At 35.1% G+C, this 27,942-nt stretch overlaps 1 protein-coding gene across 3 annotated transcripts in view; it reads left to right on the plus strand.

The window, feature by feature from the left end:
- Positions 1–27,942, plus strand: part of LOC105466712 (SPARC (osteonectin), cwcv and kazal like domains proteoglycan 3) — a 483,715-nt gene that overhangs the window by 300,251 nt on the left and 155,522 nt on the right. For all 3 annotated transcript variants that reach the window (XM_011715825.3, XM_011715826.2, XM_011715827.2), the window contains one exon: positions 20,514–20,637. In XM_011715825.3, the coding sequence (XP_011714127.1) occupies positions 20,514–20,637 (124 nt within the window). The remainder of the gene's footprint in view (positions 1–20,513; positions 20,638–27,942) is intronic.

A 27,942-nucleotide genomic window follows, 5' to 3' on the forward strand; every position in this document is an offset into this window, starting at 1 on the left:
TATAGTTTTGGTGTTACCAGGATAAATACTTGGTCTGCATTTGATGGAAAAACATGATATTATGTGAAAGATATCTGACCTTGTGTAGGAAAAAGGCTCTTGATAATATGACTGAAAATTTATATCCAAGAGTACACACTTTAGGAAATTTCTTGATAAAATAAATATGATACTTTACCATTATTTCCAGAATAAAATAATACTGATTAATAACTCATGTGACATTTTTGGCTGTCTCTTTTATACATTAATTGTGGTCTTATTGAACATTGATGAGTTAAATAATGCAATGAGTTAACATATTTTCAGGCTTATTACTATGGTTCAGGATGTATTCTTAAAATATGCATGTCAAATGCATTATTTTGAAAGAAATAATGGTAACAAATATGAAATTTGTGTTTCTGTCAATACTTAGAAAACATCACAATTCATATTTTCTTCCTCTATATTTCTATATTCATGGACTTTAAATGTGTAGAATGTAGGATACAGGAGAAGTATCATGAAAGGAAGAGAATAAAAGACCCAAAATACCAAGAGTAATAGGGAAGATCCAATAGTAATGGAGAGAGCACATCCAATTCCCCAACAATTTTCTGCCTAATGCCTATTGAGATCCTGATACTGGCTGCTCCTTCTCTCTAAAGAAATGTAAAACCTTTAACTATGTCCCTGTTCTAAAATCAGAATTAGAAAATATAACACAAATGATCAATATTTGCGAAATGAACTTTAGAATGAAAATAAACACAAAATATAAATTGAATGCTCTAAACAATGAAATGGCGGTAGATGAAGAATAGATACCAATTATTGTCTATTATTCATGGTTTTTAAAATAAATATTTTTGAGCACTTATGTATTACAGAGTATTCTAGTCATAAGGCATAGAGCAAATTAAGATATGCATAAATCTCTGTTCAAAAGGAGCTTATATTCTGGGGGAATAAAATTATAAACAAAATTAATATGGAAAGAATATAATATTAAATATTAGGTAAACTAATGCAATGTAAGTTTTTTTTTTTTTATGTGCACCAGTGGATTGCTGTAAAGCAATATTCTAATGCAGGGCTAAAAGCAACTCAAAGGTTTTCTTGTCACCCCCCCCCCACACACACACACACCCCTACAGTAGTGTGTTTGTATGCATATAGAAAATTGTCTCTGGGCCGGGATAGGTGGCTCATGCCTGTAGTCCCAGAACTTTGAGAGACTGAGGCGGGCGGATCACTAGAAGTCAAGAGTTCGAGACCAGCCCGTCCTAATGGTGAATCCCCGTCTCTACTAAAAGTGCAAAAATTAGCCAGACGCGGTGGCAGGCGCCTGTAATCTCAGCTGCTCCGGAGGCTGAGGCAGGAGAATTGCTTGAACCTGGTAAGTGGAGGTTGCAGTGAGCCAAGATTGCACCACTGCACTCCAGCTTGGCGAGAGAGTGAGACTCTGTCAAACAAAAAAAAAAAAAAAGAAAAGAAAAAAAGGAAAATTGTTTCTGTGTGTAGGCAAATAACTACAAGACGTGTAGAATGAGACATTAATCGAAACCCTAAAATAGCCCATTTACTCATTTTGGCAAATGACAAATTGATGCATTTATATGTTTAGTAACAAATCTAATAAATGACTGTGTCTTATATTTAAAACTTAATTTTAAAAGGTGATATTAGGAATCTTATTAAAAATGTAATATTATGGGACAAAAATAAATTGATCTCATGGACATATGTTTTATGCGATAATGCATGCTAACTTCCCTGTCTATGCTTTGCCTTATGATCACTTGACAGGAAATGCAAATGTTTTCCATAAGTACCTTCTATGGTAATCTAAGTGTCTGACCTTTTTATAATGTAGTAATTTATTTTTAGTCATTTCTCTTTGATTTATGGTCCTCATGAAAGGTTGCTTTTTTTTTTTAATCATTTTTATGGTGCCAGCAGAATTATTAAAGAGTTGTCTATCGAACTATGACTATCATTGTCTTTTTTTTTTTTACAAGGATAGAATACTAAAAGGATTTATGTCAATTTCATAAGACTAGCTCCTTTCTACATAAATACACTTGTTGCTTATAATGACAGAGGAAGCTACTATAATCAATGATTATTAAAATGACCTACACATATATAGCACAAATAGTAAAAGAGGTATGTTGACAGCTTTTGTGTATGTAAACATTTATTACTTTGTGTTTATGGCTCAATCTTTACTGCCTTTTTTTCTTCCCTTTCATCTCCAATATTTTGAGGGAAAAATATATTTTCTTTGTAATTTTACTAAAACTAGTTCTTTTTTTAATAAAGATTAGTCATGCTTCTAGCAAAACATTTTTTATAAACAAAGTCAGTCAATTACATCTAGCAGAAAAAAGATTCAATTAAAAATAGTATATTGAATTAAGGAGTTAGAGAGTTAAAAGTTTATTAGAAAGTATTCCAAAACAAAACAACTCTACATCATGATTCATTTTCCTCATTTGAAACTTAAAGTACATCATTTTTTAAACATTATTTAGATGAATAGTTCTTAACAGACTAAGTAATGACCACTATATTTTGCTACGATATTTATTATCGCTCTTTTAATTGATGCAAACATTATATATAGAATCAAATATTTAAAAATTTTTAAATTATGTTCTCACATATATTGGACTAATAATTTGCGTATATTAGACTAATAATTCAAACTAAGTAGGGTGTGGGGAACAGCTAAAAGGAAAAATCATAAAGCTAATGGATATCTTATTTTCCAATTTAGCAAGGTGGGTAGTATACGTCTTGATTTTGTACTTAAATGAAGCAACACCTCCCAAGAGCACTCGAGAACTAAACAGATAGTTGAGAAGAACGGGTTCTTGAATTTGTGAAGAATCTGCATAAAAATGGAAGATTTCTGATTTAAAAAATTACCAGGATTCACAAAATCACTATAAGGATATTTAAACTACTGAAATCTTGCTCTTTGGAGTTGATCCCCCTGAAATCTTCTAGGAAGAAGATACTGATCCCAAGTTTGAAAAAAAAAAAAGTAGTTTAATAACATTGATCTATAATCTATTTGCATCTACATTGTGAGCACAATAAAGAAGGAAAAATTCAAAACATTCAGTTTCTGAAGCACTTTGACATCTCTGGGAAGATTTAGAATATGCATTAAAACCTATCAAATTACTCACTTCTGCAGTGGGAGGGAATAGAAAATTACCCCTGAACTAGTATTCTCAGAGCACTAAACCATCAATTCAAACCAGAACACCTCTGCTATGTGTTTTAAACATAAACTAACATTCTACCTTTCTTTTTAAAATACTTACCTTTGTTAGAGCTGTTTTGAGGATGCAAAGATTTCCTATGTACCTACTGCCTCCACACACTGCAGAACCTTCCCTATTATCAACATATTCCTCCCATGTGGTGCATTTGGTACAATCCATAAACCTATATCATTATATCATTATCACTCAAAGCTTTTTCTTTCTTTTTCTTTTTTTTTTTTTGAGACGGAGTCTCGCAGTGTCGCCCAGGCTGGAGTGCAGTGGTGCGATCTCAGCTCACTGCAAGCTCTGCCTCCTGGCTTCACACCATTCTCTTGCCTCAGCCTCACGAGTAACTGGGACTACAGGCGCCCGCACCACGCATGGCTAATTTTTTTTTTTTTTTTTGTATTTCTTAGTAGTGACGGGGCTTCACCGTGTTAGCCAGTATGGTCTCGATCTCCTGACCTCATGATCCGCCTGCCTCGGCCTCCCAAAGTGCTGGGATTACAGGCGTCAGCCACCGCGCCTGGCCTTTTTTTTTTTGTCTGAGACAGAGTCTCACTCTATTCCTGGGGCTGGAGTACAGTGGCCTGATCTCAGCTCACTGCAACCTCTGCCTCTTGAGTTCAAGCGATTCTCCTGCCTCAGCCTCCCGAGTAGCTGAGATTACAGGTGCCCGCCACCACACCTGGCTAATTTTTGTATTTTTAGTAAAGACAGAGCTTCACCATGTTGGTCAGACTAGTCTCAAACTGCTGACCTCATGATATGCCCGCCTAGGCCTCCCAAAGTGCTGGGATTACAGGTGTGAACCACCGTCCCCGGCCTCAAAGTCCATAGTTTACATTAGAGTTGACTCTTGGTGTTGTACATTCTATGGGTTTGGACAAATTTAAAATGACTTGTATCTACCATTATATTGTCATACAGAGCAGTTTCACTAAAAGTCATCTATGATCTGTCTATTCATCCTTTCCTCTCTAATAACCCCTAGCAACCACTGATCTGTTTTGTGTCTCGTAGTTTTGCCTTTTCCAGCGTTTCTTGTAGTTAGAATCATACAGTAGGTAGCCTTTCCAGGTTGGCTTCTTCCAGTTAATGCATTAAGATTTCTTTTTAGTGCTGACAAATATTTCATTGTCTGGATATACCACAGTTTATTCAGTCACTTACTGAAGGACGTGTTGCTTGCTTCCACGTTTTTGGAATTATGAATAAAGCTGCTATAAACATCTGTCTGCAAGCTTTTGTGTGGACATACCTTTCCAAACTTTTTGTGTACACACCAATGAGTACAATTGCTGGATCCTATGGTAAGAGTATGTTTAGTTTGAGAGGAAACTGTCGAACTGTTTTCTAAAGTTGCTTTATCATTTTGCATTCCCACCAGAAATGAATCCGAGTCTCTAGTGTGCCACATTCTCCCCAGCTTTTGGTGTTGTCAGCGTTTTGAATTTTGGCCATTCTAATAAGTTTATAGTGCTATCCCATGATTTTAATTTGCAAGTCCTAAATAACATATGCTGTAGATCAACTTTCAATATGCTTATTTGCCATATTCATATCATCTTTGGTGAGGTGTCTATCAAGGCTCATTTTTAAATTGGGTTTTTTTTTTCTTATTGTTGAGTTTTTAAAATTATTTTTCATATTTTGAATAACAGACTTTTATCAAATATATCTTTGTCAAATATTTTCCCCCAGTCTCTGGCTTGTCTCCTCATCATTCTCTTGGCACTGTCTTTCACAAAACAAAAATTGTTAATTGTAATGAAATACAGCTTTTCAATTCTGCCTTTCATGGATCATACCCCTTGTGTTGTATCTAAAAAGAATTTCCAAAACCGAGGTGATGTAGATTTTCTTCTCTGTTAAATTCTAGGTTTGCCATAGTTTTGCATTGTACATTTAGGTCTGTGATCCGTTTTGAGTTACATTTTGTGAAGAGTGTGATAACTTTATGGGTGTATTCATCTGTTTTCATGCTTCTGATAAAGACATACCCGAGAGTGGGGAAAAAAATAGGTTTAATGGACTCACAGTTCCACATGGTTGAGGAAGCCTCACAATCATGGGGAAAGGTGAAAGGCACTTCTTACATGGTGGCAAAAAAAAGGGAATGAGAGAGAAGTAAAAGTGGAAACCCCTTATAAAACCATCAGGGCTCGTGAGACATATTCCCTACCACAAGAACTGTAGGGAGAAACTGCCCCCCATGATTCAATTATCCCCCACTGGATCCCTCCCACAAAACATGGGAATTATGAGAGCCACAATTCAAGAGGACATTTGGGTGGGGACACAGAGTGAAATAATATCAATGGGATACTTTTACTTGTCAGTTTGTAAAATATTATTATTGAAGAAATTATTTGAAATTATTCTGCATTATATCTTCCAACAATTAAATCCATATTTTCTACCTTAACTTCGTATTAGTAGTTTTTCTGTCATAATTTGCAGCTATGAAATATATATAGGTGGATTTTTTAAAGAATTTACAGTCCATTGCTATAAGTCACCTCTCACCTCTTTTTCAGAGATTTAAGCATTATAAAGCTTGAAATTAAATCGTTCTGAATTTTTCTTCTTTCACACCTTATGGAAATGTTGAAATGAGAGAGAGAGACTCCTCTCTTGCTTTACTTTGTTCAATACGGCCATTGCCCCTCTAAGTGTATTTCAGAGGGTCCTTTTTGCAGAGTTTGAGGTAACAGGGTATTAGTTACTAACTTGCTGAAATAGAACTCGTGATGATTTTTGTCTAGAAATAAATATGGCATGCATACCTATTGCTAGTTTCTCCTGAGTCTCACATAGAGGAAAAGGAGGTCAGGTGTCATCCGGAAGAGGTAAAAGTTAAAGTATCTCTTACCAGCTCTTGGGTTGCTTGGACATAAAGGCAACATTTTAAAATTCTGTCAAGGAAGCTAAAAACTAAGTTCAAATACTCATCAGAAAAAAAAAAAAAAAAAAAAAAAAAAAGGCGGGGCACGGTGGCTCAAGCCTGTAATCCCAGCACTTTGGGAGGCCGAGATGGGCGGATCACGAGGTCAGGAGATCGAGACTATCCTGGCTAATACGGTGAAACCCCGTCTCTACTAAAAAATACAAAAAAAAAAAAAAAAAAAAAAACACTAGCCGGGCTAGGTGGCGGGCGCCTGTAGTCCCAGCTACTCGGGAGGCTGAGGCAGGAGAATGGCGTAAACCCGGGAGGCGGAGCTTGCAGTGAGCTGAGATCTGGCCACTGCACTCCAGCCTGGGGGACAGAGCGAGACTCCATCTCAAAAAAAAAAAAAAAAAAAAAGAAAAGAAAAAAAAAACACCCAGATATCAAACCTTCCCACAGAATTACTTCAAGTAGGATCTGAATAGCATAGGCTGAAGCAAATACCAAAGGCAGCCATTTTCTGTTAAAAACATGTATACTATTCCTCAAATATTTGAGAAAACTGAAGTTCTACAGTTTTGGCCATCCATGGTGCATGACTATGAGTATGCTGACCCACTCCTAAGGGCCCATAGGATTCACATAATTATTGAATGTGAGACTCCATGAATAATTCATTAACTGCATGATCATTTCTTCTCATGTTCTATATTTAGTAGAGCTTTACCATTTATTCAACATCTGTGTTTCACTCTGGTCCAAGGGCTTGAAAATTTAGCTTCACCAAAGGGATTATTATGTCATAATTTATTTTCTCTTAATGACTATGTTATTCAAATAGTAATTTTCGTATAAAAAATTTCTCTAAGCTTTGAAAAAAATCTGTCTAATAATCATTCACTCAAGCGGTTGTGTAAATGTATGAGTGTAAATTTATGTGTGTAACTTAGAGAAGAAGTTTATTTGATTTTCTACTAGAACATAGATATGTTTGCATACTTGTTTAAAGTGAGTTGTTAAACAAAAACTGGAAAATAAGTTTAATGCCTTCATGAGGTTCCATGAGTTTTCTTAAAATTAATTGGATTTTGGAACTGTTTCACTTTGCACGTTGGGAAATTCACAAGCACAGCATTGACTCTGAGGTATATTTTGTTGTATTTTTGCTTTTAAAATTTCTTCTCTCAAGTCCAATACCAAGATTCTATGCTTTGAAAGTTAGAATAGTTTGTAAATATTTTTTTAAAAATAAATTTTTATTTGAGTGGTTGAATTGATGTCTCACTAGAAACCAAGAAGGCTAGAAATCATTTTCTATTATTTCATTTTTGACTGTGTTAAAATAATTTGTATTTTAGATATTAATATGTCTAGATGGCTTCAAATATCTCCATTATTTATCATAATGCTACAACAAATTTAACCCCAAATTTCAATGGTATCACACAATATAAATGTACTTTTTACATACACGTTAAACTAATAAGGGGATTCTCAGCATCAGGCAAGGCAGTGAGGTCTCTTTTTCGTTGATTTGGGGAATAAGTTTTTTTTTCTACTTTGTAGCTCTACTATTTCTTAAAGCAGGGTCAAAAACTAGACCTATGTACAAAATCCTGTTGACGGTCTTTTTATGTAGGACCTGAGAACTGAGAATGTTTTTTGTATTTTCAAAGAGTTGGGGTAAATAATCAAAAATGTAATATTTAGTGAGATGTTAAGTTATATGAAATTCAATTTCATTGTTCATACAAATGTTGTATTAGAACACAGCTATGGGTACTTGTTTATGTATTGCCTGTTCTATAAGCATGCTTGTAGAATTTCCTTCTCTAGCCATGCAATAGTAATATATAAGCATAGATATTTATCTCTCTATATATCCACTGACATTTGTGGGACAAGATTACTATAAAGTTATGTTTAATCTGTTGCTGTGAAGTGATTAAAGTAACTTAGGGAACCACAATCCTAAATAATGCAAATGTTACTTTTATCAAATCAATGTTAAAACAAACTTCTAACAAGAAAAACAAATGAAAGTAAAAAAAGCATTATTATTTTATCAAAAGTATATAACAAGTTGCACTAGATTAAGTCGCCTATTTCAGCTTCCCTTCAATATGGTGGGAAGACAGTGGCTAACTCCTTGGCAGCATTTTCCAGGTCAGTTTAATTTTACCATGGGATCCACACCCTGAGACCCATTAACCTTTTTCTTCAGCCTAGCAATTCCACTTACCAGCCATGTGTTCAGCAAACATGATAAGTCGTTAGTCATCTTTCTACGCCTTTCAGGCATTGTTACTGAGGGAGTTGGGTAGTGTAGACAATTCTTAGCCTACAGTATATTTTATGGCCTCCAGTTGGTCAGAAAAAACTCTCTTGTCAGGGGCAAGAGAGACTGTGGTGAGCATTTTTCAAGGGGAAATTAGCATGAGTTTGTAGATTAAATGGATTTTGTTATTCTAAAAAGTCATGTGACAAACCAAACAATGCAGTAAATTAACAATGTTCTGAAAGTTTAAAGTATTTTTTTAAAGCCTATATAAATTACTCTTCCACTTAGAGTTGTGAAGAGCCAAATTTTTAATTTCCTGAATGCTTGCTTCCTAAATGAGTAATGGCAAGCATCCTAAAAATTCTAAAACACAAGGCAGAAAAGAGTCTTTGATAGGCTGAATCTACAGAAGGAAAGAAATTATGTTAAATGCTTTGTCATATTCCTTTATATTATAGCATAAAATAACATTTAGGAAAAAAGACACTTGTTTTAATTTAGTGGCAAGTTTATTATTTTTATTGTGTTCTAACTGACTGACTTTTAACATGGCAAGCTAATGTCAACCTTGGATGTCACAAAGCCTATATCTTCCCCAATTCCGTGACACCTAGCCTTGTACCCACTACTTTCTTTCAGTTTTCCTCCGGTGACCACTACTGTTAAATGCGAAAGAACAAAAAGAAAACCCCATTGTCATTAGTCCCTGCTCTAATAAAGTTTAGGGTCAAATGAGGCATGTTGATATGCCCGACATTTTTAATTTTTAATGCAGAAAAATGGAGTCTATTGTTTTCTACTCTTTAAAACTTCAACCCTTATGTAGCGTCTAAAAATCAGTAAAGTGTAAAAAGTAAAAATGGTGCTGAAATTCACTGGGAAATTAGATGAATTTAAATATTTTTTGTTTGGGATCCTACAGTTGGTCTTTACTGGCAGAAGAATCAGTTAGACCTGGCTGTGGTTTGTGATTAAGACAAAGCATAGATGGGTACAGTCTTGTGGCTGCTAATGGGCAATGTGTGAGTCCCAAAATATCATCATAGACCATATATTTTTCCATTAGATGTAAAAGAATTGATTAGACAGGGCAGAATATACTGTCTATGTGAATTTATGCGTGGGATTAATTATGACATCTCTCCAAATTAGGAACTCCATTCCTGAAGATTTTTTGTTATCAGAGAAATAGAATCTCTCTTTTCTGAGGACTCTCCCTGTTGCGAGCTAAATAATGGCCCAAAACATATGACCATATCTTAGTTCCCATAATCTGTGAATATCATGTTATAAAGCATAAGAGTGAATATTACTATATGTGCCAAAAGATATGGTTAAATTAAGGGTCTTCAGAGGAAGGATTTATCCTAGATTATCAGGGTGAGACCTAAATGTTATCACATGTATCCTTATAAGAGAGAGACAGGGAGTTTTGACATGGACACAAAGAGGAGAAAGTGATGTGAAGATGGAGTAGAAAGTTGTAGCTGTAAGTCAATAAATGGCAATAGCTACCAGAAACTGGAAGAAGCAAGGCACAGATTATGACCTGAAAACCACCCCTCCCCCTGCCCGGGCGAGTGTGGTCCTGCCAGCACCTTGATTTCAGTCAAGAGATACTGATTTTAGACTTTTAGATTCCTAACTGTGAGAGATTAAATTTCTGTTGTTTAAATCAGCAAGTTTTCGGTAAGTTATTACAGCACACATAGGAAACGAACATCCCCCAATCTTAGAAACTCTATTTCTGGAAGTGTGATCTAACGAAAGGAAAAACAGGCATGAGATCGGGCAAATTGCACAGAGGTCCGAATGCTTGGTATGTTGACTCCAAAGTATGCTGAGATTAAATTCAACTTATATGCAATATCCTACTGTGATTAAAATGACATCTTTCACCGCCTTGCGGCTTCCTGCGTGCTTGTGAGTGGAGTTCAACAGAAGTTAGAAATATCTGTAGGCTACAGAAAGTGGCCTTTGCTCTAAGTGGGTCCATAATCTCCCAGACTTCAGAGTTAGAGAAACGGCATAAGGAAGGAAAGAGTAGGTATTAGGCACAGATATGTCTCCTAATGTCATGAGAGATGTCATTAGAGCACCAAAGGGACTCAGAATTAGGGGAGTATGAGTATAAGTTGGGTTAAATGGGAAAGATATGGGTGATTATTAGAATTGGCAAGTCATATAAAAGCATAAGGGGAGTCAGAAAATATTTACAAAGTAATGGCATCAAAGTCAGGACCCTAAAGATGAATGTAACTTCATGAGATAGGCTCTATATTGTCCCTATAACTTCCTGTACTATGGAAAAATCCTACTCCAAGCTACTCCTATTTTTTTGTCCACAAATAAATTCTGATTTCCATGAATGTAATGACTCTGTCCCACTGGTGCCACTGGCGTGTGAAATGGTTCCTGAATATATTGCAAGGCAGCGGTCTCCATCTTTTTGGCACCAAGGACCGGTTTACAGGGGAGTGGGGGATGGTTTGGGTATGAAACTACTTCATCTCAGATGATCAGGCGCTAGATTCTCATAAGGAGCACAACACCTAGACCCCTCGCGTCCCCCGTTCACAATAGGGTTTGCACTCCTATGAGAATCTAATGCCACCGCTGATCTGACAGGAGGCGGAGCTCAGGGGGTAGTGCTGGCTTGCTTACTGCTCACCTCCTACTGTGCGGCCCTGTTCCTAACAGGCGACAGGTATTGGGCCACTGCCTGGGTGTTGGGGACCCCTGTTGTACATTTACGAGCAAATAAATAAACAGTATCTAGAAGGGTGCATAGGTACTATTTGTAGGTTAGAAGATGATAATTTATTGGGAGAGATGGTGATGGAAATTTTAATGGTACCTGATTCAGTTCATAGAACATTTATGTAGCTGTAACTATAAGTAATAATATATAAGTAACAATAATAAAACTGTTTTTGAAAGGCTTTTTTATAGTCTTTAATATATAGTGTGAAGTATTGAGATATAATTCCAGGAGAACAGTTCCTTGTCTAGTGAGTCTGCCCCTACTCCTGGTTATACCATAAAGAGTCAACATGGGCCAGGCACAGTGGCTCAAGTCTGTAATCCTAGCATTTTGGGAGGCCAAGGCAGGTGGATCACAAGGTCAAGAGATCGAGACCATCCTGGCCAACATGGTGAAAACCCTGTCTCTACGAAAAATACAAAATTAACTGGGAGTGGTGGCGTGTGCCTGTAGTCCCAGCTACTCAGCAGGCTGAGTCAAGAGAGTTGCTTGAACCCGGGAGGTGGAAGTTGAGCTGAGATCGTGCCACTGCACTCCAGCCTGGCAACAGTGTGAGACTCAGTCTCGGGAAAAAAAAAGAATCAACTCATGCTTGAAAGTATACTTTTCCAGGACAGGAAACAAGTACAATCTGATAGGAAAATGCTATAGAATAAAATATTAGGCTATCTTTTAAATTTTATTAATTACTTCTTAACTTGAAAAACTCAGACATGCGATTGGGCAAATTACTGTACTTGAAATATAGCTGTCAGAGCTAATGCAGAGTGGGGGTTTCACCCTCAATCGTTTGTTTCATCCTGTAAAAAAATCAGACTCAAGCAGTTTCTTTCTTCTTTCTTCTTTCTGCAACTTTTCTTTTCCAACAAAGCAGTAAGCTAGGAGAAAGGCAATGACAATGAATTTCACAAAGACCATATATGAAGGAAAAACTGTGTTTTGTTTCCCTGAACTTTGGATAATCTTTAATGACTGTTTACTTAAATCAAATGCAGCATTTAATTGTTAAATGGCTCTGCTCAAGCTTTCAGATCTATTTTTAAAAGCAGCTAAAACTATTGGCTTCTGTTAATAATTTTTTTTTTATTTTAATTTAATTTTTTTTTTTTTTTTTTTTTGAGACGGAGTCTCTCGCTCTATCACCCAGGCTGGAGTGCAGTGGCCGGATCTCAGCTCACTACAAGCTCCGCCTCCTGGGTTTACGCCATTCTCCTGCCTCAGCCTCCTGAGTAACTGGGACTACAGGGGCCCGCCACCTCGCCCGGCTAGTTTTTTGTATTTTTTTTAGTAGAGACGGGGTTTCACCGTGTTTGCCAGGATGGTCTCGATCTCCTGACCTCGTGATCCGCCCATCTCGGCCTCCCAAAGTGCTGGGATTACAGGCTTGAGCCACCGCGCCCGGCCTTTTTTTTTTAATTAAAAGAATTTTTCACAATCAAGACATTTATATATATATAAAAAATGTGTTTTCAAGAGTCAAACAGAATATTTTTCCATATCTTTTAGGAAATGTTGCACTGTTAGTCATTTTCCTTTGGTAAAATATTTTTCTCATTTTAAGCTGCATATCTGTCACTGTTATTTTTAAAATATGAATACATTTTTCCAAATATAGAATCTCCTTGATATTTAAGAATCACATATTTTTATGAACTCAAATCTTAGTTCACACTTTGCTCAGTGCTGACACTATAAGCTAGTTCAGGTTAAAATAGTAGCACAGTTATTGTTTGAAAGCTTACTTTGCTTATGAACATTAATATCTTGAATGAAAATAAATATACCTGTCAATGCAAATTAAATAGAACCAATTCATATCTTAGTTAATCCTTTTACTAATTCAGAATCTAGATTATGATATTGTGTTACTTAGTTCACTATATATAAATTTCAGATTTAATTAGGCAGGAGGTATACTCTCCAGACACCACCTTGTACTTTGGTGGTGATGAAGATTCTAACTAAAATTTGAAGTAGTGATGCTGTCATTTTTAACCTATTACGTTAACGGGTCTAGAAATTTATGGAATATTGGAATGTGGTTTTCCATTACATTTAAAATTTTATATGTATACTTATAGTAGGAAACATGAATGGCCCAATGAAAAGAATAACCCTGGAAGTTCATGTTTATGAATTGTATGCACCAGAGGCTTGATAATTAAGCTCTGCCAATTTACTTCTTCCTAGCCTCACAATTTAAAGGCTAATACACACTGTATAAGATTGTTAAAATGATAAAGTAACATATATGTGTGTCACATAAAGCTATCAGCATACATGTAAATCTAACCTTAGATTTATTTAAATACTTGATTTAGTTCCTAAAATACTGCATTTTAATTTTTTATTGATTTAAAAGAAAAAATAACTTCCTAACACTTCTTTCAATGAAGATAACTATACATAGCTTTTAATTAGGTAATTAATTTGTCACACATGAGATTATGAATTCTTAATCTGTTGACCTGCATTTTACTGGAAATGGGTTTATAAAGATTTCTGGTCCATTATAACTCATGGTAATGACTCTTTATATCTTATACAATGAAGATCATTTGCAGTTGAATATAGCTTTTTAAATGAAGAGGTCTTTAGTAATTGAAATAGTGTGGAATTACATCTGTGGAAAGAGTATGGACCTGGATCACTACAATCTGAATTTGACATCATCTACATTTTATACATTTCAAAGCTATTTTACTCGTTCAATCTGTTGAGGGTCAGATTGAAAAGGAGATTACAAATATGCAGTCATGTCATTTGTTGTGATGCCTATTGAAATTTTGAAAGAGTTTATTGATGCCTTCAATAATTATGAATATGCTCACCACTTAAAAAATCATTTACTTGACAGCATATATTATTCAAATATGATAATAACTGGATCTGTTCAAAGAAATTGGTACTCATTATAAATTATCCACTTCTCTTTAAACTCTAAATCCTGATGTTTAATTTAAAAGCTCTGTAAAGCATATACTTTAAATCACTAATTGCTTTGATTTCTTGGTATCTTTTCTGCATCATACTAGTTGGCCTCATAAGCACACTTCATATTGAAAATTTATTATTACCATAATTCTTTAGATTGTGTCTTAGTTTGTGTTGCTAAATAGGAATACCCCGATACTGGCTTAATTATAAAGAAAAGAGGTTTATTTGTCTAATGGTTCTTCAAGCTGTACAAGAAATAAGGTGACAGCATCTGCTTCTGGTGAGAGCCCCAGAGTGGTTCTACTAATAGCAGAATTTGAAGGGGATCTGGGGTGTGCAGAGATCACATGGCCAGAAAGAAATCAAGACAGAGAGACCAGGCTCTTTATGTAATCAGATCTCACAAGAACTAATAGAGCAAGGACTCACTGATTACCATGAGGATGGCACCAAACCACTCATGAGGGACCCACCCCTATGACCCAAACACCTTCCCCCAGGCCCCACCTCCAACAATAGGGATCAAAGTTCAACATGACATTTGGAGGGAAAAAACATGCAAACTATATCAGATTGTAGTTAATTTATCTTAGGAATAATTTTAAAAGTTATTTTTTATTAATTACTTCTACCACTGTATTTAAAATATGTCTAAAAATTGTTTTTTTGTGTGTGGATTTCTGTCCTTCAAAAATATATAGAGCAAATCAGGTTGTTATTCATATTGCAGAATAAGTTATGTCAAATAATTTCTTCTATAACATCCATTTTTAATAGCAGCATTGTTAATAATATTTTCTTTTATAAAGTATTTTAGTCTACAGCCTGAACCTATACCACCCTGAACCTATCTGACCTCTTCTGATCTAGGAAGCTAAGCAGGACTGGGCCTGGTTAGTGTTTGGATAGGAGGCTGACATAATACTTTTTTGTATTCATAGAGTATATACCTTACTTAAAATTTATTTCTTATGGCATTTTCCTTTAATGCTCAAATTCCTGACATACAATATAGAAATCATTTAAAGTAAATAGTGTTCATTGTAAATTTTATAAGTTCCATGTAGGCCTTTCCAGCTTTTATATAATTTTCTCGCACTGAAAGATAATTTACTGCAGTCAGCTAATAGCATCTGTCCTTTGCTAAGACCCATGGCAAAATGTAATAAAAGTAGCCTTCTTTCCTGAAAAGTTATGACCAATAGGGAAGAGATCGTGACTTGTCAGTCATGTCTTAAGAAATAATCCTACCACAACTCTGGCAGAATTTTAAAAAGCAAATGATTTGGGACATGAAACAGGGTACTGAGTAAACAGAAGAAATATATCAAGTTACCATCAGTTGAGATATTCCACAGAATATCTCTTCTCACTTGAATGTTGTTTTATCAGATTATAATCAAATCCTTCTGTTAATAATTAAATTAATATTGGTATGTATTAGTTAGTTTTCACACTGATATACAGAAATGCCCAAGACTGGGTAATTTGTAAAAGAAAGAGGTTTAATTGACACACAGTCCCACATGGCTAGGGAGGCCTCAGGAAATTAAACAGTCATTAGGGAAGGGGAAGCAAGGCACCTCCTTCGTGAGGCAGCAGGAAAGAGAAAAGTGAAGGAGGGACCTTCAAACACATAAAACCATGAGATTTCGTGAGAACTCACCCACTATCAGAAGAACAGCATGGCGGAAACCGCCCCCATAATCCAATCACATCCCTCCCTCAACACGTGGGGATTACGATTTAATATGAGATTTGGGTGAGGATACAGAGCCAAACTATAACTCTCCTAAGGTAAATATATAATGCCTAAGCTGGCATTTTATTCTGCTTGCATATTTAGGACCTTGAGAACTGTGACTTTCTACTATATGATATCAGATTCAAGAACTACAAGGTTTAAGAAAAATATTTATTTAGAGAATCAATATGTTATACCATTTATTTTTATGATTTCTTGTTTCTTGACATTGTAATGCAAATATTATTTGATTCATAGATATGCATTTGTGGAAATTCTGCCTCTTTTCACACAACCACGCTACATTTTATTTCCCTTCATTCATTGCTTATCATATGACAGGGCTCCCTCCATGTCTTTCATTTGCTACCTGAGAGAGCCCAGCATTGCAACTTCAGCATTTCTAGCTCTCTCTTTTAACACCCAACCTCATCCTTCACCCCAAAATGACATATTTTCTTCACTTGTTAACATTAAACCAAATCCTAAAATCATAACATATGGCCAATAAGCGCTATCTACGCTTCTAACTTTTGCTAAGGGTCTTCATATAAGCAATTTTATTAAAGATTTATAGACTCATGGATTACTCAAGATCAAATGATCCATAATAATGAAACCTGTCGTTGCACACGTGAAGAAATTAAGACCGAGGGAGGTAGGTGGCTTGCCAAGGCTGATTAATGAAATGGGCATATGTTAAATTTAAGTCAAGTTAGAATGAGAGGGTATTTTGTGGTTTTTGGTTTTTTGCTCACCATTTTGGTGACATCATTTACCCTCTTTCAGAAATCAATGTAAATCCTGAAACATGGAAGTTTTGTTCAAATTATTTTGTAAAAATGAACAACATGATTAACTTAAACAGAAAGCTAAGTAGACCATAAATGAGTAAATGGATGTAGCAGCAATTAACTTATAGTTATTAGGAAAATGAGACTATTGAGCTTTCATATGAGACTGATGCTAGAGACATACTGAAGGCTACAGTGAAAGTTAAATCATGAATACAAGATAATAGTTCAGGTGGTAAGAAGATGATATGATTCAAAGGCCTAGAAGTGAGTCATCCAAAAGAACACTAGCAATAGTATGAATTCCTCTTTAGTTATTAGTTTAATTTTCCAGCTCATAAAAACATAATAATATTTATAATTATATGAAACTAACTTAGGGCCTTGAATCTGGAACCTTTAAAACGAATGATTCTGAGAAAAAAAGAAAAGAAAACTTGAGTTTGTTATATGTTATTCAATTTTCTTCATTTCCCTGAGTTCCAAAATACAATTTTTTGCTTCTTGAGGGAAGGGGGTGTGACCCTGTATAGGATGCAGTTAGACACTAAATAAATTTTTAACTCAGAGTTTTAGAATTGAATATTTATTTGAAAAGATGAGTCTATGGAAGTCATATATTTATTCCAGTGGAGTTGCTGTTGGAAGACCAATTTCTGAAAATGTTCAGAGTTTTTCAGCCAGCTTAGGTTTTGTACTTTATTAATGGAAACAGGTTGTATCACCCTATTTGTTAATAATTTAAAACAACTAACTGTAAATGACCTTCGGTGTATCAAAAAATTAGATGTAGGCTCAAAGGTTAATCTTTTCTGCACCTAGAATATTCAGAATAATGTGCCTAGTTGTGCTCTTCCCAGATCTAGTTTCTTACATGGGGCATTCCTCTTGCCACAGTTGCCAGACAGCCATTCTCATAGCCTGAGCCCAGTACACCTTTCCCTAATCATGTCGCTTCGCACATCTTCACCTATACGATGACTACATGAGTTCACTTCTCTCTTAGAAACACGTTGCTCTCTCTTAAATGGGGCCTTCAAAATGTAATTAAAAACCAACCAACAACCGATGATTTCCATGTATATATAATTTATATAAGTTTACATATTATATATCATACATAGATATTAAATTAAGTGTTAAGTTTTTAATGTTATATCTTCATCTACTTGGCTAATTTTTCTAAGAACAAAACAAAAATTTCAATAGACTGTGAAGAACACTAATTCTGAGAACAATCTCCGATGTCAAACCAAACACATTCTGAATCATAGGAAACATTTTTATTATTATTAAGTCCTGGCATACATGTGCAGAATGTACAGGTTTGTTACAGAGGTATATATATACATGTGCTATGTTGCTTTGCTGCACCTATCAACTTGTCATCTAGGATACATTTTTATAAAAGGAGTCTGGAAATGCAAAAATCTCTTCCATGATGAATAGTGATATTACATGTATGTGGAAAGGTGATATCACATAGAGTTGGACTTATATAAATTTGTAGAAGTACTTTTGTATTCCCATAAGACTAAGAAATGCATTTGTATATTGTTGGTGATTATATTTCACTCCAGCAAATCCTGACCAGCATCAAAACTAAATAAAAAGTACATTTTTTATTGATATACTTTAGGAATATGAACACATTTATTTAGTGTTCCATATGGTTAAAACTGGAAGGAATAAGAACAACTAATCTTGTTTTGCTTCAAAATTTATTTTACAAGTACATTACAATTTTACTTTTTGAGCTCATTTCAATGTCACAAATTTCTAATAAATCTTCAATTTTTTTTTTTTTTTTTTTTTTTTTTGAGATGAAGTTTCACTCAGGCTGGAGTGCAGTGGTGTGATCTTGACTCACAGCAACCTTTGCCTCCTGGATTCAAGCAATTCTCCTGCCTCAGCCTCCTGAGTTACGGGGATCACAGGCATGCACCACCATGCCTGGCTAATTTTGTATTTTTAATAGAGATGGGGTTTCTCCGTGTTGGTCAGACTGGTCTCGAACTCCCAACCTCAGATGATCCACCCACCTTGGCCTCCCAAAGCGCTGGGATTTCAGGCATGAGCCACCATGCCCAGCCAAATCTTCAAATTTTTAAAAAATTTACATCTAGTTATATTTACTCTTAAAAAGAAATTAAAATATTTTCTAAGTTGTAAATGTTATATTTATAAGAGAAATTTATTAATACAACAATTTTTAGTTTCCAGATCTCATTAGGGTTTTTTTTAAGTTATATGTGTTAAAAAAGAAGAATGAGATGAAGTATAAAAGAGATACAGAGTTGGGATATAAACCTAAGCATAAAGAACATATACATCCTATTTTTTTTACTATAATCCCCTTTTGCTCTAATAAAATACTTTTCACTGATTAGAAGCCCAAACTTGCTTATACTTTCTCCTAATGTATCTGAAGAGCAAATAACTTTGCATAATTTCATGTCTTGTTTGATTACACACAGTGAAAGTTCAGTGCAAGTAGAACGTTTTATTTTTTATTTTTTAATTTCTCTCTGCTACATTTTTGTAATTTATAAATCTTGAAGTGTTACGGAATAGTCCAAGTTTTTCAGTCATTGTTTTATTTCTCGCTAGGATATCGTGCCAATTGTTTTTCAGGAAAAATTTGCATATTAATTTTTTCTCATTGTATCTGTTATAAGATGAACTTTGTAGCGAAGCAAGGTTTTAATGTGGTCTTTTGGCAGAATGTACAAAACTGAAATAAAGAGAATTTATTTGGAACTATGATAGGCTTCATGAAAATCTTTTCTGAGAGAGAGAAAGAGAGATAAAATAATCAATGTGTAATGCCCAGCCCACCCAAACTCTGGCAAAATTTGAAATACATAGTTCAAACTTCTTTACTTATAGTGAAAGTCCTTAAAATGTGTCTTGATAGTCTTTTGGGACCACTATTTGTAGATTTGACATATTCATGAAAAGAAAACAAAAGGCACAAAGAAAAAATAGTTTCTAGTAAAACATCTATTCTCATCCTGACATAAGGCATCAAATTACTCTCTCCATAAGCAGTTGTAATAAACGAATATTGATTTACTACAGGACTTCTAAATATTAATTTTTTAATGAATTCTCAGTTACTTTTTTTTTTCTAGCTTTTAAGCCATTTTCCTGACTCTGTGTAAATTGTTCACACAAATAGGCAAAGGAATAAAGCAATTTAACCAAAGTGGGGAAACAAACAATTGTAAGTGTAGGTAGCAGAAAACAATGGATTTTTTTCAAGTTATTCTATATCAAAGCCGCATGGATCTATTTTAAGACACTTTTACACAACAAAAGGAAATTTGCTGTCACTAACCCTAGTCATTTGGCTTTCTAAATACTGGTAAATGCTGGAAAATTGGAATTCTTTGTTTCTGTTTTCTCTAAAAGTAAGCCACTCTTACTTTTAGGCACCCAGTGAATTAGGTGTCATCTCTTATATATTGTTCCTAATGGAATGTGAGGACGGCTTTTAAGAAGGTGCCAGATGTGTGAGTCCTTTATTGCTGAGCAAGTGTTGCTTGTTTCTGAGGCTATGAAAAGGGTTTGCATGAAGAAATACAGCTATCATTTATATGTGACTAGCAGAATATATTTAAGGGACATATTCCTGTTTCATTAGAGGCAAGCCTTGAGATAGAAATCAAAAGATATAATGAAAAATATGACATGAAATAATAAATTAAAAATGAGAATCGTTTGTTGATTCTAATGTATCTTCAGGAGTTGGAATGGCAGTGGAGGAGAGGAATGAGCTAATATAAATGCATGTTCTTAAATAAATATGCTCAATATGCTTGCTTTATTTTTTAACAGGATGAAAGAAGCAGGAGTAGACCATAGGCAATGGAGGGGTCCCATATTATCTACCTGCAAGCAGTGCCCAATGGTCTATCCCAGCCCTGTTTGTGGTTCAGATGGTCATACCTACTCTTTTCAGGTAAAGACACCTATAGTTGTTTAGTATGAAATAAGTGATGCATACGTATTAGTAAATGATTAAAACTATTGGTTATCTAATGTGATATTCAAATTACTCATTTACTTTATAAAATAATATGAATAATCTCACTGGTTTGGAATATGATCCAATATGTATTTGTTTTTTCCATATCAGAATTTTTAAGGTTTGAAATACTAAAGCTATGAACCCTCAAATATCAAAGCCAACCTTTCCTTTGCTGCTACTATGAAAGGTGCCAGAAATGTTAGTGTGCTGTACAATAGCTTTAGTGATCAATATTATTTTAACAACAATAAATGTGCTACAATCTGTCACTACAATTACTTTTTTTAATCTCATATTTTATCTCCTATATTATCTCGTTTAAGCCACCAAAAAAAAACCTCTTTACTAGATGAAAAAACCGGGATCAGAAAGGCAATTTGGCAAGTTTCACATATTTAGTTGACACTGAAGCCGGGATTTGATATAATCTCTGATTCAATGCCTTTGCTCTCTCGTCTACATTATTCTTCCTCCCAATTAAGTGTCCCATATTGTTAAAATATTTTGGGATTTTTACAAACTTTGCCTAAATAAGACATTGATAAATTTCCTTAGCTTATGTAACAGAAAGGAAAGAGTTCAGACTCACTGTCTTTTATCTGAAACCCTAGGGACTGAATACATTTAAAAATTTAGATTTAAGAAATATATATTTTAGACAGGTAGTGTAGCATATTATGCAGTGTCCCTAGAAGAAGCTTACCCTATAATTAAATTATTAAGCGAGGTGCAGTGGCTTATACCTGTAATACCAGCACTTGGGAGGCCAAGGTGGGCAAATCACCTGAGTCAGGAATTTGAGACCAGACTGGCCAACAAGGTGAAACTCCATTTCTACTAAAAATACAAAAATGCGTCAGGCATGGTAGTGGGCGTCTGTAATCCCAGCTACTCTGGAGGCTGAGGCAGGAGAATCACTTGAACCAGGGAGGCGGAGGTTGCAGTGAGCTGTGCCATTGCACTCCAGCCTGAACAACAAGAGAAAACCTGTTTGAAAAAACAAAAACATGTTAATATCCTTTTAAGCAACAATTCGAATATTCTTACTAAAGAGTATACATGAGATCTATAAATAACCTTTTCTTAGTTCATATCTGATTGTGCTTGCTGCAAAGTTATTTCCAGAATTTTTTTACCTTTTATTAAAATGCTTCGGTTTTGTGGATACCTGCTTATGAATCACAATTTGTCTGAGCAAATATTTCCCCAAAACTTCCACTTGCCTTTTACAATTACAAATCTGGGCAAGTGCACTACAATACTCTTAATTAATTCAGTCACTAAATACATACATAGTACATACTAGGTGCCAAGTACTGTGTATCCTTAGTGAAGCTGTCTTATGTCTACCTGCTAAACTTTTATAGATGTATATAGAAGCGGAGTTATTGCTAGGAGAGGAGTGTGTCAGGGGTCCTTTCAACATGGTCTTGATCTTGGTGAATTTAACATGGTATAGGTAGGGCTTTGGCTTTGCAAGTTTAGTGAATTCATGTTGTCAGTACAAGGGAGAGCGAATCTATCTCATAAAATCCCACGTGGAAACGATGTGTAAATCATTTTACTGATTTATTGACTTATAACGAAGGATGCAGATTGTAATATTCAAACTGATGGAAAGAGCTACAGAGGAAGCAAATTTTAATCCTAATTTTATCTAGTGATTGTAGATGATTGAACAAATGGAGTCAGTGGTAGAGAGATTGGAAATTTTTACTGGCATCCACCTAAGTAGAACTATGTCTTTCTCAACATTGGACATATGTGCCAGAAGTTTGTGCCTAGGGTGTCATCATTCCCAAAGAGTGCTAACAGAAGTCTACTGGCTTCTGCTGACATTTTTGGGACTCTTTTTAGGTTGCTCTTAGCAGGTGCTCCTTCCTTTTCCAATTTAGTTTCATAGGACACCAAGTTACAATTAGAAGTGGAATTCTATTTGATGAGACTTGATTGATGATGTTAGAGTTACTTAGCATGTAAGAAATAGCCCTCAGATTCTCATTCAAGACTAAAAGCACCTATTATACGTAGATTAATTCAGGTATATATTCAATTTCATGGGGTTTCCTCATTGTTCTCCTTGGGCATGGGGCACACTGTGATACCTTGGCTTATAAATCATCTAATCTTATTAGTATTATCAACACAACTAATCTTATAGATAATTCATATTTGAATTATTATTTTAATATTTATTTGCATAAATGTCACTTTTAACAAATGCTTTCTTTACATAGAAAGACATTACACAAAGCATGATTCAAGTGAATATAGGTCTTGAATAACTCTAAATCACCATTTTTATTTCTGTTAATTCTAATCTAACTTAGTGAGTTTTCCACTTTGGACCATCCATCGTAATCTTAAACTTTGGCATTGACAGCGATGAGACTGAACTATATAAAACAATGAAAACTAAGTAGAACTCTTAACCCAGTAAAAATTTAGGTGGAACTATCCTTACTAATCTTTTCTTTTCTTTTTTTTTTTTTTTTTGAGACAGAGTCCCGCTCTGTAGCCCAGGCTGGAGTGCAGTGGCCGGATCTCAGCTCACTGCAAGCTCCGCCTCCCGGGTTCACGCCATTCTCCTGCCTCAGCCTCCCCAGCAGCTGGGACTACAGGCGCCCGCCACCTCGCCCGGCTAGTTTTTTTTTTTTTTTTTTTTTGTAATTTTTTGTAGTTGAGACGGGGTTTCACCGTGTTAGCCAGGGTGGTCTCGATCTCCTGACCTCGTGATCCGCCCATCTCGGCCTCCCAAAGTGCTGGGATTACAGGCTTGAGCCACCGCGCCCGGCCTACTAATCTTTTCTTAAGAGTTTATTTGATTTGAATCTCAAATTAATGACTTCAACATGTTGGTGATTTTTTGTTCCTCCCTCATAAGAAAGTATTGCCCTAGGCTATTTAGCTACTGGATCAAGAACAAAGACCACAGAGGCCAGTATCTTCTTGTAAATGTCACCTTATTATGTTCCCAACATCTACTTATGAGAGTTGAAAATAGAATATAGGTAAGAGATCACAAGATCTTTCTTCTGGCTCTTGGATCACTAAATTTTGTCAATAAACTTGCAAATTTTGACAGGGCAGATGTAAACACATTCGAACAATAATGATGAGCTCCAAATTCTAAGCTCAGTGGGGTCCATGAAGCTCCTTGCTTGAAGTCGTAAGTCCTCCCCGAGTAGTCCTGATATGTTAAAGATAAACCAGAAGCCAGATATGATGAGTCTTGGATGTGGGGCCCTACATTCAGTGTGGAAGTGTCATCTTGCTGTGGAAGCCTTTCCTATTCATCTGCTGAATTGTCGACCCATGCATTGATACAAAGGGGTTTTTTAACACTATAAATAATATTCCTACAAGTTCTATTTTAGACCCACAATGTTTGTTCATTACTTTCAGCTCATTTTATAGAGAGAAGATTATAAATGATATTTCCATTGCACATCCTAACTGGAGGTGAGGTCATTACGAAGTACAATAGGTGCAGGAGCTGGGGGATGTGGTGGGAAAGAGGGATATCAGAAGGTACACAAAGAAAGACTGTAGCCAAATGACATAACTAAGATATAATTTTGAAAGGTAAACTTCATTATGCAATGTGACCAATTTTGAATAATTATTTTATTTGAGTTCAAGCTTTTAAGTTAATTGGCATTTCTAGAAATCCTCAGCAGAGTATTTTAAAAATGCATACACAAAAAGAAAAGTGAATAGATGAGGAACTATGGATAAATAGGCTTACTTGAAAAAATATTGGGACATTTGTGATTTTCATAAAAAGTATTTTTGGAACATTGTCTTTTTTCCTATTAAGAAAAAATGATTTACTTTCTTTAGAAGCCTATTTAATCTTTCTTTTTAAAAGAACCAGTCTTCTCTGAATTCTTTCAAATTCAGCATTGCCAGAAAAATCAAAATATAAGTCTGTTCAAGGTTGTTTGAGAGGTAATCATTCTTGAAATTGACACAAAAGATGAAGGCCTTCATTTCTTTACTTCAGGCAAAGTCTATTTTGATTGTATTGTCAAGCTTCAGTAAGAACTAGGAATTGTTCTTCAATACAGCATTTATGTTAGATCATGGATATATTTCTCACTTTGTTATGTAAAATGTACATTACATTTGCCGTGAGCACAAGTCAATAAATAATACTAATGTTTCAGACTTGAGTAGAACATGTGTAATATAAATTCCCTGAGGACAACAGTGGATGATTTTAAACTCTTTTCTATCATATTTTTAGTGATGCGCTGCTTGGCAATGGAACTAAACAATCGTGAATTCCTTAGAAATGAGTATTGTTCATAAAATTGTGTGTGCATGTGTATGTGTGTGTGTGTGTGTGTGTGGTTTTGAAGGAAGGCAAATATAAAGCTTACCTATTTTAGACTGCAGTTTTCCAAATCCAGCTGTAAAGATGCTACTTAACTTGATTTGGAATGGGGTCCCATGAATTGGAATTTTGAAAACTTCTCATGTGACTTTTATATGTAGCCATGGCTGAGAATCACGTGCATCCCTTCAAATTAATGCCTTTGAATACTTAAATAAAAGATAGGGGTGTGTGTGCGCGTGTGTGTGTGAACAATAACATTAGCCTTAAAAGAGAAGGCCTATTTTTTTTATTACTGTTCAAAAAATTTCTATTTTCTTTTCTTTTTCTTTTTTTTTTTTTTTTTTTTTGAGACGGAGTCTCACTCTGTTGCCCAGGCTGGAGTACCATGGCGCAATTTAGTTCACTGCAAGCTCTGCCTCCCAGCTTCACGCCATTCTCCTACCTCAGCCTCCCAAGTAGCTGGGACCACAGGCGCCCGCTACCACGCCTGGCTAATTTTTTTTTTTTTTTTTTTTTTTGTATTTTTAGTAGAGATGGGGTTTCACTGTGTTAGCCAGGATGGTCTCAATCTCCTGACCTCATGATCCACCCACCTCAGCCTCCCAAAGTGCTGGGATAACAGCCGTGAGCCACCGCACCTGGCTCAAAAAATTTCTATTTTAAGTTTCAACATGCTACTATAATGTTTTAACCTTTCTGTCATTTATTTTTTTTCCATATTTGAGGCATGTTCTTACTTTCTCTTTATAGTTACTAATTCTAGCAACTATATGCACATTTTGAAAGGTAGATAATTTCTGACTCCTAATCATGAGAAATTTGATATGTTATACTTTTTAGTGTTTAGTTGTTCTGTCTTCTTTCTTCTGAATATTTAGAGCTGAGATCATTTGATTTTGGAAGATCCACTATCAAAAATGGATGTGCACTCTTTCCATGTGACTTGCTTTTCCACTTAGATTGGGTTTGACTTTTGGCCAACTCGATCAATATCACACCACCAGAACATTACCATGGTCATTTATGGGGATCAATTCTTATTACAGCACTGAACATTACAGGAAATAATATGAATGAACCTTATCATAAAATTTCAAATTCAAAAGGAACTTAAAAGAACATCTAGGAAAAACTTCTATGCAATAAAGTCCCTGGTATGAAATCATATTCTGCGAGGTAAACCTCTATATTTGAGGAGTGTTCTAATTGTTAAAAAAGTCTTCCTCTCCTTACATTGATTTTGTTTCCAACACTCCCTATCCTTACTCCCTGGAGCCATGTGTTGAAGCACAAAATACATCCTCTCCGGTCTTCAGTTACTGGGAAAAATGTAAATTTTAAATTTGCCACTTGCAGTGAAGCAAACAGCCAAAAAACACTTGCAAAGCAGCTTCACATGTGGGAAAAGAACTATTTTTTTTTGTTTGTTTTTGCTTTTTCAAATCCCTGATTGGCCATTGACTTGATCAATGACTGGTGCCTTTGAATAGAAGCTTCTAAGAGAAGACAGGGTACCTTGCTCCAGAATACCTTCACCCCAGTCCCTTTATTTTTACATACGTTTCTGGATACTAAGTTATTTTCCTAATGCCCTGATCCGTGTTTCCCACAGCTTGGTGCCAGTGGCCTATCTGTGGGGAAGGTATAATGTAATGAGTCAGAGGCACAGGTGCCTGGTTTTTGTCTACCATTCACAGTAACTTGTGTTTGATCTTGCAATATGGTATCCCATGGCCTTTTCACTACATTAACTTTCTTAACCTCATATATACAAGTGTGTGTGCATATGTATAATGTGCGTGTACATATATAAATCAAACATTTATGTAGACCATATTTTCTGGCAAATATTTCAAATATTTTAAATACATTAACTGGTTATTTTCCCTCCTTGATAGATGAGAACTGTGATGAACAGAGAATTTAAGTCATTTGATCAGTGTTACTCAGCTAAGTCCAGAGCCCATGTTCTTAACTGCCTTTCAATATTTTAATGTAAAATTGAAGCAAATTCATTTTTTAAATTAATTACCCTTCATTATTTTTCTATGTTGCTACACATAATGTGGTAACTACCTTTATTTGAATCACTAAAAAATAAAATAAAATAAAATATATGGCTTTTAAATTTATTGAGTTGTTTGTTTCTTACTGGCTTAAAGCCTGTGATATCAGAGTATTAATAAAATATATTTTTAGATATTATGCATGATAAATAAGCCTAACTCATCAACTTTCTATGATTATTACTTGTTGCAGAAAACAATCTTCTGTGTCTTCTAGAAGCTTTAAAATTTTAACTTTTAGATTTAGGACTGTGATACTCATTAGTTTTTGTGTATAGGAGAAGGTAGGGTTTTTGTTGTTGTTGTTGTTGTTTTAATGTAGCCAACCAGGCCAGGCACAGTGGCCTACGCCTATAATCCCACCCTTTTGAGAAGCAGAGGTAAGAAAATTGCTTTAGCTCTGAAGGTCAAGACAAGCCTTGGTAACATGGCAAAAACCCGTTTCTACACAATGTTTTTTTTTTTTTTTTAAAGTAGCCAACCAGTTGCAGAATCATTTATAGCGTCTTACTTCATTGGATCGCTTTGACGTCTTTGTCAAAAATGAAATGGTCCTAAATGTGTGGGTCTGTTTCTGTCTTTATTATGTTCAGTGAACTATTTGTCCTTAATCCTGTATCACATGTCTAATTTGTTGTACCTTAATGCTGACTTTTGAATTCCGGTGCAAAGTCCAACTTTGTTATACCTTTTTACTATTGCTTTGGTGTTTACCCTTTGCCTTTCCATATGAATTTCAGAATCAGTCTATCAGTTTCTATAGAAAACAAGTTGGAGTCATTTTTTTAGATATTGTGCAGTACCAAATCTTCAAATCCACACACTTGG

The sequence above is a fragment of the Macaca nemestrina genome, chromosome 3 (assembly GCF_043159975.1).
Source record: "Macaca nemestrina isolate mMacNem1 chromosome 3, mMacNem.hap1, whole genome shotgun sequence".
NCBI classification, from domain to species: Eukaryota; Metazoa; Chordata; class Mammalia; order Primates; family Cercopithecidae; genus Macaca; species Macaca nemestrina.